This window comes from Branchiostoma floridae, chromosome 3 (assembly GCF_000003815.2).
Source record: "Branchiostoma floridae strain S238N-H82 chromosome 3, Bfl_VNyyK, whole genome shotgun sequence".
NCBI lineage: Eukaryota > Metazoa > Chordata > Leptocardii > Amphioxiformes > Branchiostomatidae > Branchiostoma > Branchiostoma floridae.
This window is the reverse complement of record NC_049981.1, coordinates 13,725,412-13,741,975: the sequence shown is the minus strand read 5'-3', so window position 1 is coordinate 13,741,975 and position 16,564 is coordinate 13,725,412. Positions and strand designations below refer to the sequence as shown.

At 43.2% G+C, this 16,564-nt stretch overlaps 3 protein-coding genes across 3 annotated transcripts in view; 1 reads left to right on the top strand and 2 right to left on the bottom strand.

Annotated features, from left to right (window-relative positions):
• LOC118411616 overlaps window positions 1-6,065 on the top strand; it is a 10,299-nt gene extending 4,234 nt beyond the window's left edge. The window contains exon 2 of the mRNA XM_035814083.1: window positions 2,507-6,065. Within this exon, the coding sequence (XP_035669976.1) occupies window positions 3,394-5,958 (2,565 nt within the window). The 5' untranslated portion in view covers window positions 2,507-3,393 and the 3' untranslated portion in view covers window positions 5,959-6,065. The remainder of the gene's footprint in view (window positions 1-2,506) is intronic.
• The window catches only part of LOC118411617 (plant intracellular Ras-group-related LRR protein 3-like), a 10,314-nt gene extending 2,781 nt beyond the window's left edge, over window positions 1-7,533 (bottom strand). Inside the window, exons 1-2 of the mRNA XM_035814084.1 lie at window positions 7,198-7,533; window positions 6,076-7,001 (exon numbers count right to left, since the gene is read on the bottom strand). Of these exons, the coding sequence (XP_035669977.1) occupies window positions 6,076-7,001; window positions 7,198-7,504 (1,233 nt within the window). The 5' untranslated portion in view covers window positions 7,505-7,533. The remainder of the gene's footprint in view (window positions 1-6,075; window positions 7,002-7,197) is intronic.
• On the bottom strand, window positions 7,505-12,679 carry LOC118411618. The gene is made up of 4 exons (XM_035814085.1): window positions 12,558-12,679; window positions 8,984-10,080; window positions 8,054-8,437; window positions 7,505-7,700 (listed from the first exon to the last, which is right to left on the bottom strand). The coding sequence occupies exons 2-4, from the start codon at window positions 9,960-9,962 to the stop codon at window positions 7,534-7,536; spliced, it is 1,530 nt and encodes a 509-aa protein (XP_035669978.1). The 5' UTR covers window positions 9,963-10,080; window positions 12,558-12,679; the 3' UTR covers window positions 7,505-7,533.
• Between the last annotated feature and the right edge of the window lie 3,885 nt (window positions 12,680-16,564).

Genomic DNA, 16,564 nt, shown 5'->3' with positions numbered 1-16,564 from the left:
TGGGGTGTTACCGGCCCAGTGCTAAGGCACCGACCTGCTTCTGTCAGCCTGTCTGATTAGCTGCCCTTTGAGATTTCGCCGATAGAGCTTGTAGCCGGCCTTTGGAGTTCACGCCGCCAGTACCATTCTCCGCTGGTCGGCTTTGGGGTGCTTTATCCGGCCCAGTGCTAAGGCACCGACCTGCTTCTGTCAGCCTGTCTGATTAGCTGCCCTTTGAGATTTCGCCGATAGAGCTTGTAGCCGGCCTTTGGAGTTTACGCCGCCAGCGTCGAGGCGCGACTAATTAATCTAACCCCGTAAGAACTCCCCCGGCCTGTACCAATTAACTGCACGGGCGGCCATGGCCACCCCTACACCGCCGAGCGCCTCGATGGTATGGTACCCAGGCTACCGTGCAAATAGACCTGTATTATTTATCATTATCAGCCATCCTCTTGCAAGGTGGAGTAAGCAAAGTTAGATATCCAGAGCTGTTTGTTCTTCATAACAGAAAGACGTTTGTATCCCTCTAGATTTGTTTCTGTTTCTCTTAGTTTCTTTGGTGATGTGGTAGGTCGTCCAATCCCTGTCTTCATATTCTATGCTTCGTGCCACGTGACCCACGAGACTCAGTCGGCGACGTTTCACTACTGTAGTGTGATGTCTGGCAACGTTCCATACAACTGTTTGTTTGTATGCGTTTCCACCATTTAGTTAGCCAGCCGTAATGTCTACTTAAAACCAAGACTAATATTCGTGTGCGCTATTCAATATCAGAGGTCAAGAAATATGGTTCAAAACGCCAAAGACTTTGGAAATGTCTAAAAGAATTTGGAAATTCTAATCTAAGACTAAAACTTCATTTAGCTACATGTGTATCTATGATAGATGCGCGTTATTAAAGTGCGAAATAGCTAATAGCATTGAAGCATTTTTAGTGACTGTCGAACATATTACAGGATATATATACTGTCTAAGCTGCAGTGATAGATTTCTGAGTACCATCCTCCGTAGTGACCACTGGCTCAATACTTTTGCTTGCTAACCACGCCTTGGTTAGCAAGCAGAAGTATTGTCTAAGATTTCTCTACGTCTAGTCAGAAGTGTTGATCGCATGCATCCGCTCAGTCAGACAAAACCACAGACAATGCATAAGATTAACCTGGAGGGTGTGTACAGATAATGGAAGTGGAGCTGGGATTCTAATCAGAACGTCACTGCAGGCCAGGAGTTCCTAAGATGCTCATTGTGACTGACTGCGGGCGTCTCTAGACATGAGACAGACAGACACTAATGCCTATGCAGGCTCCTACGTTTCTGATTCCATGCGAAAGGTTTGAGAGAATGTCTCACTAGTAATTTCGTAGGAAAAAGTGTTGATAAACTGTGCTTTTTGCGTGAAATAATATACATTTGTACATCTTTATATGTATGCCCGTTACACCCCTGTCACATTTGGCGAAAATCGATCGAACGACGATTCTGCGGCAATCGCCCGAGCCTCGCTTATAATGATAATTGTTAACTTTATATCACAACAATTGTACAAGGTACAAAGTATAGCTTATATGTGACAGGGACGGTTTTCAGGTGAAAAATACGCGCAGCCCTCTGTCGATCAAAAATATGGTCGATCTTCCATCGATACGCCCGAAGATCGTGGATAACGTGACAGGGGTATTATTAGGATCCGATTGTCTTGTACTTGGTTTGAGCTTCCTGCTTCTCATACCAGAGTTGTTGGTATTTGTGACGTTGTGAAACGCTACTGTGTATACCACACACACCGATACTGGTGCATGAGGACCACCTGACAATTGTGACACCATGATTGTTTATCATCGTGAATCCTGTCTAGCGTGATCACTATAGCAACATTCTTCATGTCTATACAGTGACCATTATACATTGAATGTCAAGCGTCCTGATATCTTCAATGTACCTATATTTTGTGTAGCTTTTATGAAATGTACAAGCATGTAACGCGAAATAATATTCTGACCTCTGCAGATAGGGACAAGATATTTTGAATAACTGTAAGATAATATATGCATTAACTTCCTCAACAATTAGTCTGTCCTGGGCTGTTGACACATTCCTGGGTGTGTCTTCCGATGAAACTAGCGGGAAATATTTACCAATCAAGAGCCCCGTCATGTTTTCACTGTTCGCTCTGAGCGTCCACAAACAACAGAAATTTCATCGGAAGACACGTTCCGGTTGCGTCGTCCGATAAAACTAGCGGGTAGCGGGAAATATTTACCAATCAAGGGCCCCGTTATGTAGAGAATTCAATTTTGAATTCACCGTTCGAACTAAGCGTCCACAAACACAACTTGGTCAGACTTAAGAATGTAGCAACCCATCCGGCAGTTGGATATTCCATGCAAAATCGTGTACCTGAAAAGTGAGCTAAAGTAAGTTCATTGACAAAAACGTTACAAGTTATTTCATGTTGACAGCCGCAGTTAGATACCTAAATGTCAATGTGAGACCACAATTGAACAGAATGTACTTGAATCTGCAGGTCAGTTTATAAGACGTGAGAGAAGTGTGCAACATGAGCGAGCTCTAGGTTACAAGGGGCCCAAAACAACAAGGCGCTGAAAGTGAGTAACTAAGTTTTCTGTTAGAAATTGTGCATGTTTGCCTATAGTTATGTCGGTGCGCCCATAGTATCATGGGTCCGTCAAGACTACCTTTTTATTTAGTTATTTATTGATCTTGAAGGATAGTTCCTTTAGTTTAAACAAAAACTGATTTCCAAGGGAGTCCTGATACCTTTGGGGATGCTCAGAGGATAACATTATACATGTATATGTGTACTCTTGATAGCAGACTCTAGCGCTGGCCGACTATAACTCCCTCCGACTAACAGCTTCCCAGCTAGGGGCTAACTTAGATCGGCCGGCGTAATGCAAACCCGCTAAGGCCTAGGTCCCAGTTGCACCGGCCGGGCTCCGAAACCACAAATTCGTCCCGCTGAACTGCCGCATACCGTGGGTACTCCTAGGTGTTCCCCACGGGAAGGTCACGGCGTCTATCTGTTACCGGGTACCGGGTTCATTTTAAGCCCGACCTACATTCAACCCGGTGCCCAGCCGGGCCCAAAATACCCCGGGAGCCGCAAGGTGCCCCTGGGGGTCACGTAGGGTTTAAGCCCGAAAGTGAAAAAAATCAGCCCGTGAACTGCCCACAGGGCCCCATTTTCCAATTGGGACCTAAGCCTAAGTTTGGCGCCCAGGGTACATCTGAGGTGCCAAAGAATTGTTTGCAACTGTTTTTCAGATAAGGCATCCGACTGTGTGTAAACCTACTACAACTTACACATAACTGGGAGTGATCAGGAGACCCTCGTCACTAACGTCTAGCAATAGATTTCCTTTCATCAAAAACATTTTGGGTATATCCAGCATGAAGGTGGCGAAACAGGTAGCAGTTTTCCTTATCATTCTAATGAGATGTGAGAGTTTAGACATACCATGCTTTCCTGGGTGTGATTATGATTATACAGATTCCTGGTCATCTTGCCTTCCTGATTGCAAGTCTTATACAAATATGCACCCTGATATGGGTAGGCAAAACACCGCTTGTATCCGATGTACCACCGCACAGTTGCAGCTACAACATGTTGCTAATGAAAAGAACCTCTCTGTACTAGCTGTGCCAACCCCAATATGCCTACCTAACAATTTACATGTAGCGGTGAGAGGATTGTCGCTTGGTAAGCTCTCAGTAGAGAAACTTAGACCGCTTCAGCAGTCAAAAATACAGTTCCTTACTCTGGCTGAATGCGGAATTACGGATCTTGGTGAACATGTTTTAGGTGTGTTTCCTCGATTGTCATCATTAGAGATTATCTTCAACGGGTTGACTGAGGTCAAAGAACAATGGTTCAGCGGTTTAAAGCACCCAGACTTTTTCTACAGTTTATCATTGTCTCACAACAACATTAGCAGCATAGACTCATCCCCCTTTCAAAAACTCAGCTTCCTCACAGGGTTGCTACTTGACAATAACTCATTGAAAAGCATTCAGTCATCTTGGCTTGCTGGACTGGAAAGATTATTCTATCTTTCTCTGAAATCTAACCAGATTCGAAACATACATCCTACAGCGTTCATGTTTCTTCGGGACCTTGACAAGTTAGACTTAAGCGACAATTTGTTGACGTATCTGTCAAGTGATACCACAAGGGGGCTACACAAACTACACGACTTAATTGTCGGAGGAAGATTACCTCTCATTGACGCTTCTGCTCCTTTGGTAAAGAACTGGAAACTTGACTATAACCGTTTACGTACCGGTGAGTTTATTGCAGTCACTGTTAATGAAGTACTTTTCTGTATGAGAAAACGTCCTCGGATGACGCGATATCAAGTCCATGTGCACCATTATAATACCCTCACACAGGTATACATGGACATAGTTCTTCAATGTAAAATATTAAACCTAGAGTTGACTTCAGCAGACAAAGCGTCGTATGATCTGCCAATTGCTATCATATCAAACGTCAATAACACTGAACATGCTACAAGTATCAATCAATTGTGTAGAGATTCCTGGAAGGATGTTGGCATCGTCAATGTGGCTTTGAGCCAAGATCTGAATTTGCGGATTGTATCCATTCGTGTAGAGAAATCTTACCAAACACACCCTGTTGCTGTAATTCTATCTGCCATTACAACTGGCAACGAGAATATCAACATGTCGGACGCTGTCTGCTTCGGCAAAAACGGTACTGTCTTGGGGCATGAAGAACTAAAGAATGTGACGTGCCTATTCAACACCTGTGGGAAGGTCTACAGACATGTCTTCACCACGCCCTTATGCAACTCTCCTGATGACACCGTCCGTGTAGGAGAGAAGGGGGTGACTAACACTACAAAGCAGCCTGCCAAAGCCACTGTGTCGACGCCTTCCACAGCCCCATTCGTGACAGTTGGATCTGATAAAGAGCAATCCTGGGGTTACCTGGGGTTAGTCACGGTATTAGCTGTGATAGGGGTCACTGCCGTAGTACTGTTTCTCACTTATTTTGTGAGAAGGTGGGGCTGTTGTTCAGGAGGGAACCAAGCCGCACAGGCTGGCAATGCCTGTCCTGGGTCTCCCCTTGGTGTTGTGTCCTGCAGTAGCTGGATGGTTAGTGGAGCAAGTGGCCCTACTGTCACCGTCAGTGCGGGTAAGTATTCGGCAGATCCTGATGAAGACGTAGAGACGACCCCAAAGCTTGCTTCATCCTCTAGTGATGAGCAACAGTACGAAGAAATTCCTGACGAGTACTTCTTGTACTACAATACAAGACCAGCGTCACTCCATCATGACTACTGGGAAATCAAAGATGAACACTACAACTACGAAAATACCCAATCACGCCCCCTATCGCTCCCCCTGTCATTGCAGGCACATTTGTCTGGACAAGATGACGAGGATAGCTCAATTACTTTCTACGCTTCCGCGGTTAACGAAAATTACCAAGAATCTGCAGGTCACAGAGAAAACAGCGCTCCCCCGTATGAAGTTGTTAAAGAAAGAGCCCGAAATTTAGCTTTGATGGGTAAATATGGCAGACTACAGAGGGGGTTCAAACAGAAGGCTAGCAGAGTGTACCTGGATGCACGGGCACGGAAAATTTTAACTTCCAACCCTTCCGCGATTAACCAAAATTATCAGGATCCTGGACGTCAAAGACAGAAAGGCGCTCCTTCGTACGAAACACCTACAATACACAAGTCAAGAGCTCGAGATTTGGCTCTGGTGGGTAAATATGGCAGAATGCAAAAAGGTTTTAGACAGAAGGCAAACAGAGTGTACCTAGACGCTCATAAACATGAATCCACACAAAGCAAAACCCAACAAAACATGTCGTCGACTTCACAGGCACCAACCATACCCACAATTACCCCATCCAAGGCTGATGTGTCGACCATACGCGAAATTGTTAGGAAAGGCAAAGTTAAACGGTCACAAACCTTTTGAATAACACATGGTCCTATATGAAACGGGTGTGGGTTAGAGAGAGATGGACATACGTCCATGGGACAATAAACGGAACTTACTAAACAACCAAGAAACATGTTAAAGAAATCTACCCACCGATTGCGACAGAGTTTGAAATTTGTTCCAAGATAACTGCAATGACGTCAGCTTGCGCAGCCTTCCTATGTCATCAGGCAGACGTGTGAGATTGTTGTCGCGGATGTTCAGTACTTCAAGATTGCTCAGATCACACAGCTCGCTTGGAATCTCCTCCAGCGCCATGTTCGTCATCTGCAGGTTCCGCAGACTGCTCATCATGCGAGTCTCAATCGGAAACGAACTCAACGTGTTGCGACTGATGTTCAAGTGCTCAAGCTTAGGCAACTTCAGGAGCGTGGAAGGGAACTTCCTGAACTTGTTGTTACTGAGATCCAAGCGAACAAGATCAACCATCTGTTCTATTTTATCTGGCAACTGTTTGAGTTGTTGACTAGACAGGTCGAGACTTTGGACCTCCATGTTCTCAGATCTAGACAGCTTCTCTTCCAACTCTTGTAATGGAACCTTCGGTTTCCATGTACGCAGTTTTGTGTTACCATCAACAACAAAGTCTTGTCCCTTATCTTCAGGGTCTTTCGTTTTTCTGACGATTTGCATATCCTCAGGCTTCATGGTCGTAGCCTGCTTATTTTTCTCTCTCAGCCGTGCAAGAATGGGATGGCTTTCCTTGTCCAGGACAGACGTTCTAGGGCCTTGCCCCGGCAACTGCAGCCGGTTTTCCCTGTTAGCATTTATGACATTGGGAGTCATTGCTACCTGAGCAGCATTCACAGGTACAATTTCATTGCCTCTGATATCAGGAACGTCCATACGTGGACTCATAATAGCGGAGGGTCTCTGGTTTTCTTGTCTGGTGCCTCCCGCTGGACCTGCTGGAGGTTTTCCATAGCCGTCGCCTTGTGTAATGCGGCTCTGTGTTGGAAGATGCCTTTGTTCTGTCTTTTGCTCCAAGTCACGCACAACATCAGGTCGCAACGACGATGCTGTAATGTAAAATAACAATACTTTATTAGTCACCGAGACATTTCGATTTTGTGTTTACTGTGCTATCTTTTTATACTTGCCCATAAAAAAATCTAATTCAAATATCTTCTGGAAAAAATTGTTTAGTTCACTATGCTACCACATAATAAGGCCAAAAAGTACTGGCCTTTGTTATAGAGTTTGTAAGAGGTATACCTTGAGCGGTTTCTGTAACCTTCGGGCTTCCACGTGCAGGGTCTTCATCGCTGTTCTGTCCGACGAGCCTTCTTATTTGCTCCAACACGCTTTCCATCTTCTGCAACCTGTCCGTCAAACCAGGCTGTTGCGTCTCCAAAATGTGCCCTTGTGTGAGAAGCAGTGAGCCGTCAGTACTCTGTGGTCTGGCGCCTTGCCGGACTGGTGGCGTGGCTGTTCTCACCCCCACTGATGATCGCCTGTTCTCTCTATAAGCACACGGCGCGTCCTCACTATCGATATGCCCACAAGACTGACTCCTCATCATACCAAATTGCCTCAGTCCTGAGCATGATTCTAACCTTCTAATCTTTCGGTCCCGCTGCTTGAAACCCGGGAAAGCCTCAGTAAGTCCTTATCCTTCAGAAGACTGGTTAGAGATGGGTTCACCCTGCAGTCTTTTGCTTTGTTAGTTGGAACTTTTGCGAAGCGACTTCTGGTGAGCGTCATTGTTCTCCGGATACCTGTGGAAAGAAGAGTATTTTTTGTGTCAAAACACTCACTGTCAAAAGTCTACATTGATAAAAAAAAAAATTGGCGACGCACTTTTGAGTACCAGAATATCTTCTGATGTAATCTGTATTCGTCTACAACAATTATGCATAAGATGAGTTATCATCCTACCAAGATTCAGTTACTGTAAATGCATTTAAGTTCGCAGGGATTTAATTTCGCAGTAGCGAAATAAACGACTTTTCGCGGTGGTTTTAAGTTCTTTTAGTGCCATGGAAAAATGTTCGCGGTGGTTTTAAGTTTAAACCGCGAAACCACCGCGACATTAAACCACCGCGAAAGTTTCAGCATTTACAGTACTTACCCGTCGTAGATTTTCGAAGCTGTTTCCGCACATACAGATACTCCTCTTCATCGATGTTGACTTTGACGGCCAGCTTCCTTCCCAGAACTGCTACCCTCATCTGGTCTGTGATCAGCACGGGATCCAGACGTTCGGACACACTTCCCGCTCCAGGAAGGATGACTTTCGACCAAAAGTTGTCCAGATGTTGGACGGTGAAGAAGTGAAGACCAATACGGTCGCCGCTGACGGTGGTCAGGACGCCCTGAAATTTGGCCAAGGCTTTCCGGAGAAGTTGTCGTCTCTGCTCGTCCTTGATGTTAGCCTGGAAGAGGGACTCGGCAACCCTCAGGGTGGGGTCACCGGGGGATGTGGGGGAGGTCAAGTGCACGGTCACAAACAAGGCTGAAATATGATAGTAAATATACACTTTGGGAGCATTATAGATAGACAATTAAATGTGACAACATAATTGATGACTGAGAGAGAGATTCAAAGTTGTAATCTCTCATTGGAAGATACATTGGGACCATAAATTACGCTGTGAATTATTTGAGTCTTCCTATTTCAGTCATTCTGTGTTATTTCAAGAAAACCCAATTTTTGCATGCTTAGAAAATCCTACCCACTAAATCTTAGGGAAAATCCCTAAGTTTGGTAGTCCTAGCACACGTTGTTCGGCAGTTATACGAAGTCAAGCATTCATCTAAATCACTATATGGCTGTACCATATTGCATATAATGCGGGTTTGGTTTTTTGGTCGTGATGGGGGGTTTATTTCATGCTAGATATCTTTCAAATGGCCCAATGCATCATCCATGAAGTGGGCGTGATGATATTTCAAAATTTCCATTTTTGGCCAATTAAAGGACCCCCTTATACCCAGCTCTATACCATGAAAACACAAACTTAAAATCTAACTAAAATTCGCCTTGTTATACAGGACTTACTAGAAGTGATGCGGTCTTGGGATGACTTAGAAGTTGTTTGTGTTTCCAGGTAAAGCGCGTTGACATAGCCTCCTGGTGGCGGTTTCTCTGTCGGGATGTCTTCTTCAGTTTCTGGGGCTGCAATGTTCGAGTATTCCTCTACCTCTACATCACACGAATCACGTCTAGAACCTTTCCCTACGTATCCCTGTCCTAAGTCTTCTCTTGGTACCGGTAACACTCTGCTGCCTGGGTCCTGTATTGGTTTGAATGGCTCAGGAATGGTGCTTGTTGAGAGTGGCAGTCTTTGCGTTCTACTAGTGATCCCTTCTTTCGTTGTGATTAAGGGCTTGGGGCGACTTAGCAGGTGAGCGTACTTTTGCCTAAACTTGCTCAGAAAAGAATCCTGCTCGGTACTCTGAGATGAATCTCCGCCGCTTCTGTACGGGACAAGCGGTCCGGAAATGCTCGGAGTCAGGCTTGAGCTGGCGGTTGCCATCATTCCCTCGCTGTGCCTTTTCACAAACGCTACTCCATCCGTTTGCTTCTGATCATAACTTGGTGGCTGTGATATACTTCTGTTCCAAGTCAAGGACCCTGCCGTTGGATCGCCAAGCTGGGCCATGGCATCGCTTACACCAGTCCGTCGAAGATATCTACTACCCAGCGAGCTCCTACTCACAATAGCCTTCTCCTGAGGAAGACCTGGTGCAGTTACATCACGGCCTGCCTCGTCAACGTTATATCCTAAACCCGAAGGCGTGCCCATTTGGCTACCATTGCCTACATGCCTGTCTGTTGCCCGTGCCAGCCTGGCTCTCCCGTGTACTTGCTGTGTCTCGCTTGTTGTTTTATCGGAAGCAGAACTCGAAGGTCTCGGCAGCCGACCCATTGGCACCGACCGAGCTTTCCGCGCTCTGATGCTCTGAGAATCTATCGGAGGCTTTCTGGGCCCCACGGTGTTTCCTTTCACGGCTTCAGCGCTCTCCGAAGTCTCCATGATGGCTGGGCTAAAACAGAACCGCCTCGGAACTTGGCGAGCGGGCAGAGGGACTGTGTCTATAAGTCTGGGGCGATGTCAAGAATCTGCTGAAGTGATCCCGCAGATTCCAGGCCTCCTGTGAGTGCAAACAGTTACAAAGAGGTCAGAATAAGTTCAGCAATTCGTGACTGACATTACAGTTTGTCACGACATTGTAAACTGACCCTGTTGCAACATCTAGCTCCTTCGTATTAGTCTTACTGAGATTATCAACGAGAATCTTGGAATACCCAGAGTGGAACTTGGAAGTTAAATCTACGCATTAAAATATACCCCAAATGGAAGATACAATGATAGCATCTGATATATAGCGCACGTGTATTGCACGAATTATATCGTGGACGCATCTGATGAGCATGTTGGTAACCTTTCTGCTTGCATGTGTGATAAGGCTTACATATATAAGGAATGGTATGGTTAAGTTGGCTGTATTACAAATTGCATATCGTGTTGATATCATAGCTATTACTCAACATATCTGTTACATGACACTAAACTGGGTGTCATAAGTTCTGTCTCGAATTCGAAATTGTAATGTGAACTATCCCGACATTAATGTGCATTAGCTTACTTCAAAAGTAGCTGCAATTAAGAGTATGTACAGTTAACGTACAGCTACAATATAAAGGTGTCATTGAATGGCCAGTATACGCAGTTTAAATTGAATTATCATGTGCAACAGATGAAGGAAGGTAGAATGATGTATCAAAGTAGGCCCAGCATATCATTGATGCGTGTCTATTTTGAAAATAGCATGGTTGTGTATGAAATCACAATTATTATTATTACACGTGCAATGAGGCGTAGAGTTTTCATATGATATTTATTACTCAACCTACGTATGACACTGATTTATTGAACTAGAATGTTCCGGCAAGTGCTGCGATTTCCAAACCTAGCTTAAGCTTGCCAAGTTTGATACAGGAATGCCCACAGCTGGGAGTATAAAGGTCAAACCTATAGTATTTTAAAGTCTGCAGGGTGGGACACTGTACTGTATATAGCGGGTTGGCAGATCCGTACACAGATCCAACATGTAGATAATGGACCCGGAATGTGTGCAGCTGTCAGTGTCATGTTGGAGGGGAATAGAAGACATCCAAAGATGTCGACTTTACGTTATGTACATATGCTGTAAATACATGCACGTATACCACAATTACCAATCAAGAAAAAAGTTTGTCAGTGACCGCCAAGAGAGAATTTAGAAAATTTGAAAAGATTAGGATCGTTGTGTTTTGTATATACCCGAAACGTGAGTCGGCATGCATGTACAGTACACGGGTCAGTCTGGGTTCAAGGCCCACATGTAAATATGCATGTATACATGCGATCTAACCTTGACCTCGTAGCCGAGCGAATACATAAGTTTTAAAGATTTGTTTACGTGCAAAATTATGCCCAAAGACTGACTGCATAAACCTTCTTAAAGCAAGAGTGATGTAACGGAGTACAACGCACTGAAGTCTAATTAACTATAATGTATGTAATACACTACACTTATCTGGGAAATAGACGTAGACGATTACTTTTAGATGTAAATTCCGTATGTTTCACCGTTCCAGTGTTTGAATTCTGTATTTACTGTTATACTACGACATCTTTTTCTTGCACGTTATGATTATGTAATCTTCGTATCAAACATGTGTATGAAGAACGAAGATGATATAAGCCGTAGCAAACTGCAAATCAGGAGATGGTTTCATTTTTGGAAAATAAAATCGTATCGACCGAAAACCATCTGAATATACCGGAGTGATTGTACCAAAGGAGGCACGACTTTAAATTGTAAAAGTTCTAGCGTTGGCCTAAATACAAGTTCCATTTTTAATTTGGACATAAATATTTATCGCCAAACAGTTATCGCTACTTCAGTTCGTCCTACATATACAGAAATTGGGACACGGCCATATTAGGTCCCATCACCCATATGTGATCACAGTGGCGATTGCACTAGGACTGGAGACAACAAACATTAAAGCCGTAGTCTAGGACCCATCCTTAATATTGTTCAATATTGGCTAGCCATGGAAATACAGTAAGTGGACTATACCCCCAAGAGATTCCAAGAAGGCTGACATTCAACTAGAACAAGGCATATTGTCTGTGATTTGATGTGTCATGGAATAAGTGCCATATACTCCTGTATGCCTGCTCAGCTCTTGCAATGATAGAAGTAATGTCCAGTTCATACTGTACACTGATAGCTTACACTGATAGGGTTGAGTACAGAAATCATATGTTTGGAAACGATCCCGCTAGTTCCAACATTCGGTTTAGGGGGAAAGTTCCGAAGAAAAGAACTACTGAATACGTAGGGCATTTGATTCATGCTTTTGCCCAATACAGAAAAATGAAAATTGCTATAGGATCGAGCCTATACTGAGCCCCTCCCCCACACCCCCATATGACATCCCCACTGGGAAATCAGTTGAAATCACGCAAAATTTGTCTCCTATACCAGATACATAATGCTGATATCCATATCACAAACACTATATGCCTGTCAAAATGTAGTGTTTTTCAAAGAAAGTGAATTTTAAGTCCACTTACGTATCGTCTGGCTTGATCTCGGCACTGCTCGCTGAGAGACAGACCGTTGCAACTGTACCCTCCCCAAAATACCAATGCGGGTCAATGACCTTTCCGGGTCCGACTGTCATGGATAAATGGTTAACATGTGGGGAAGGTTTAAAGGGAACACGGCATGATGTAGGTTGGTTGAAGTCGATCTAATTCTAAAATACTAGTAACCTTTTACAAAGCTCAGCATATTGGATTAATTACAGTGACATAACTAGCTATCAAAATCATGCAATTCCTATATTTGGTCGATCTAGCAAGTCTGAATTTCAAACACGATTATGAAATCGATACTAAATGAATTAACGTTAACTGTGGTCATCTTGAAATTGTCAATTCCGGGTTGAGCCATAATCAGGTATGGAAGCGCCATTCATTATTTATCATCAAGCCATTAGAGGTACTTAGCGAGCCAGGACATAGATAGCTAAGAGTACTAGTCTTTAAGCTAGGTGGTACTTAGTTTAAAACGGAAAACTGAAGTAAAGTATTTGCGGAAATCGTAAATGTATCATATGGTATGAGTGTCACAGTGCTTCGCTGATTTGCATAGTTTATTTTTTACTGTCCTTTTATTTGACAGGGCTAAACAGAGTCAGCTGTACATATAAATCTAGTGTTACTCGTGACTCCACTTGGCAATTTGCCACAGGCCGCAAGTGGTGTCTACAAATCAAGGTCTGGCACGTATCGTTATAGAGTTGTCCCTTTGCCAATTGCATTGGTTTGATATAATAAATGGTGTAAGACAACGATGTGTTCTGGACAAACGTGTTGGTACGTATAAAAACCTTAACGTTAACATTGAAAAATGTTTTAATATCTACATCAAGGATCCGTTTACACTACATTCAAGTGGAAGGGCACTCCTAGGTTATATCAAACGAGACACTGTAACAGAGAAATTGGTGCCAAGGTCAAAATCAAAACCGCTGCTAATGCACCAGAGTGACTACATGGGCGACTGGAAAAAAAATGGCCAGATAACTTGCCCGAGGAGTTAGCCGACGGCCATGACGAGAGGAGTACAGCTTGTACTAAGGGGAGGATATGCAACCTTCCCGTGTACCCGTACGTGTACGACGATCCACAGTACCCCATTAAAACAAGAGTTCGAAGACCTCAAACCTCCATGAAATATTCTGATTATGCAAATTACTTTCACATCTGCATAATTTATGCTTGGTTATGTACACCTTTAACTAACTTACACAGGTCACAATGTTACAATCCGATCATTTACTACATGTACTTAGATGAATTATCACACTTTCAAATTAATTCTATGCAATATTATGGAAATTAGGGACTTATTTGCCTTTTCAAGACCACAAAATGAGCATGTCCAGGTCAAAAGATACCAAAAAAATCGAGGTTCTGCTGCAGTACCAAGGTCACATACCAACCATCAATCTTTATCTTCCCAACCCCTGTCCACATACCAAATACCATTTTAATCCATCTAAAGGTTCTAGAGTTCTGCTAGCCACAAATATCCGGACACACACACACACAGACACACCAAAAACTATACCTCCACTTTTCATGGAGGTAATAAATACATGTACCCAGATGTACGTGCTAGCTAGCTCGCTGTGGCCTCGTTTTTTTTGTTTTTTCTTATCTGCAATCTGGGTCTACTGCACGCTACGGCCAACCCCTCAACACGCAGCAAATGTAGCATTGATAACTAGAAAGGCAACATTTTCGCGAAAATGCAGCAAGTCTTTCACGTGGCCTTTTGTCAATCTATACGCACCCTCTACATTCGTCAACCCTCACGCTGATTTTAGTCAAAAGAAGACAAACGATACATGAAACTGTTCCTTGGAATGTATATTTTAATAATCCGAATGCAAGAATGCTAACTTAACCATATTTCTAAGAACATTTTACGATTAAAAACTATCATACCTCGGCGTGTAATTATAATGTTTGATCCTACGTTACAGTACGTAGTTATGATTGACTATAGGCGAAAGAAAAAATTCTGAGTTTTCATTGGCTAAACTACTGGAAACGGCTACAAAAACAAAAAGTCTTTCCCCCCTCTGGGATGACCAAAATCCAAGCAAATGATTATCAGCTCAATCTTACAATCGATCAATTTGATTTTACGCTGCGTGTCAAGGGCGTCATCAAGCGGTTTAGATCAGAACGGTATTGCAGTAACATTGCCAATTCGATTCTACATTGAATAGCAAAGAGCGACTCCTAGCAGTCAATAAAATAAATGCTGCGAACATACTGTAGTACATCTATCATAATAGCTGTTCAATTAATTCCAGTTAAACAAACAGCATATACCATTGCTTCATGTGTGGTTATATTGATGGTAGTACTACTAGTAGTATCCCGCAGGTACATATGCGTCACAACTAGACCTCATGATCAGTTGCAGTTATACTTCATTCCGCTAAGTAATAGTGGCGCCCTAGTACCACAGCGGGTTGGTGAGAGTTGAGACATAAAATTAACGCTGTGGCTATAGACACACTCAGTGTGCCATTTTTAATACCAGTAACAGATTCAAACGGACATATGCTTGGGAATTTTAAAGAACTAACAGTTACATGTAACGTAACATTAGCCTTTTCGTTAGTAACATTAGCCTATCACGCTTAGTCATCAAATTAATCAACAATATGCAATAAACCTTTTGGAGAATTGATCATAGATATTGAAAAAAATTGAACGCAAAAAGAAAATGTCCCATTGCTAACCTTTCTCTTAAATAAGACCCGATATTACTGACGTTAATTGACAATCCAGCATTTTGTTTAGACACTGTCTTATTATAACAATCATTCACATTCGTCCGCCATTTTCTACAAATAAGTAAACTTGATTTGTTAAAGTACGTTCTCCCAATTCGTTCTCTCGGGCGAAGCAGCTCAAATGCAAAACTACGAAAACCTCTCCCTCCTTTTTCAGCACTGGAACCCAGTGCTGAAGATGGCGTCAGCACTGGATTTCCAGTGCTGACGCGCTCTCAGCACTCGAAACGCCGGCTTCAGCACTGGAAACCGAGTGCTGACGAACATTCAGCACTGGATTTCCAGTGCTGACGAACATTCAGCACTGGAAAACGAGTGCTGACGAATATTCAGCACTGGAAACCGAGTGCTGAGAGATCGGGAGACTCTGAGAAATACAGTGATTTGGAATTACAAATGTACGATACGTCCTTTGCTCTACTACTAAAACTTAAGACATTGCTGGATTATAAACGCCACCTATGGCAGACCTCATCCTTTTGGAAGTTCAGCGGCGCCTCTTCAACGATAACAACAACAACAACGAGGAGGCAGGCTGAAGTCTGCCTCACAGCACCCCGGCCCTTTTCAGGGCCACCCAAATCTTTCCCAAAAGGGCTTATATCTATCACAATCACACAATAAAGTTGCTTATTGTTATAATGATAGCTATCCCTTAAACACCTCTTACACATATACATATATCTACCTTTCAATTACACATGTACAACGAATAAAATACACAACTTTACACGAAGTTTTCTTTGCACGAAGTAACTTTAATCAAATTTGCGTCCTTTTACTAGTCACCGCTATCAGTTCTTTACAAAAAAAATGTGCAATAAAGGTCTTCATTCATTCATTCATTTTATAAATGATATATATCCCTTATACAGTATACATATATTCAATTACATAACGAATGGATAGCACAACTACAATTTTCTTTGCACGAAATAACTTATCTTTCGTTCGAATTTACGTCTTGTAGTTGTACCCCTCTCAGCACTGGGAGATTCCAGTGCTGGAAGGACGTCAGCACTGGTTCGCACATCGTTCCAGTCCTTAAAAGGCGTCAGCACTCGTTTTCCAGTGCTGAAGATTTCATAGCACTGGTTTTCCAGTGCTGAAGTGTCCTCGAGCACTGGTAAATCCAGTGCGGAAGGCGAGGTTTTTGTATATCAGCACTCGGTTCCAGTGCTGACGGCAGTTTCAGCACTG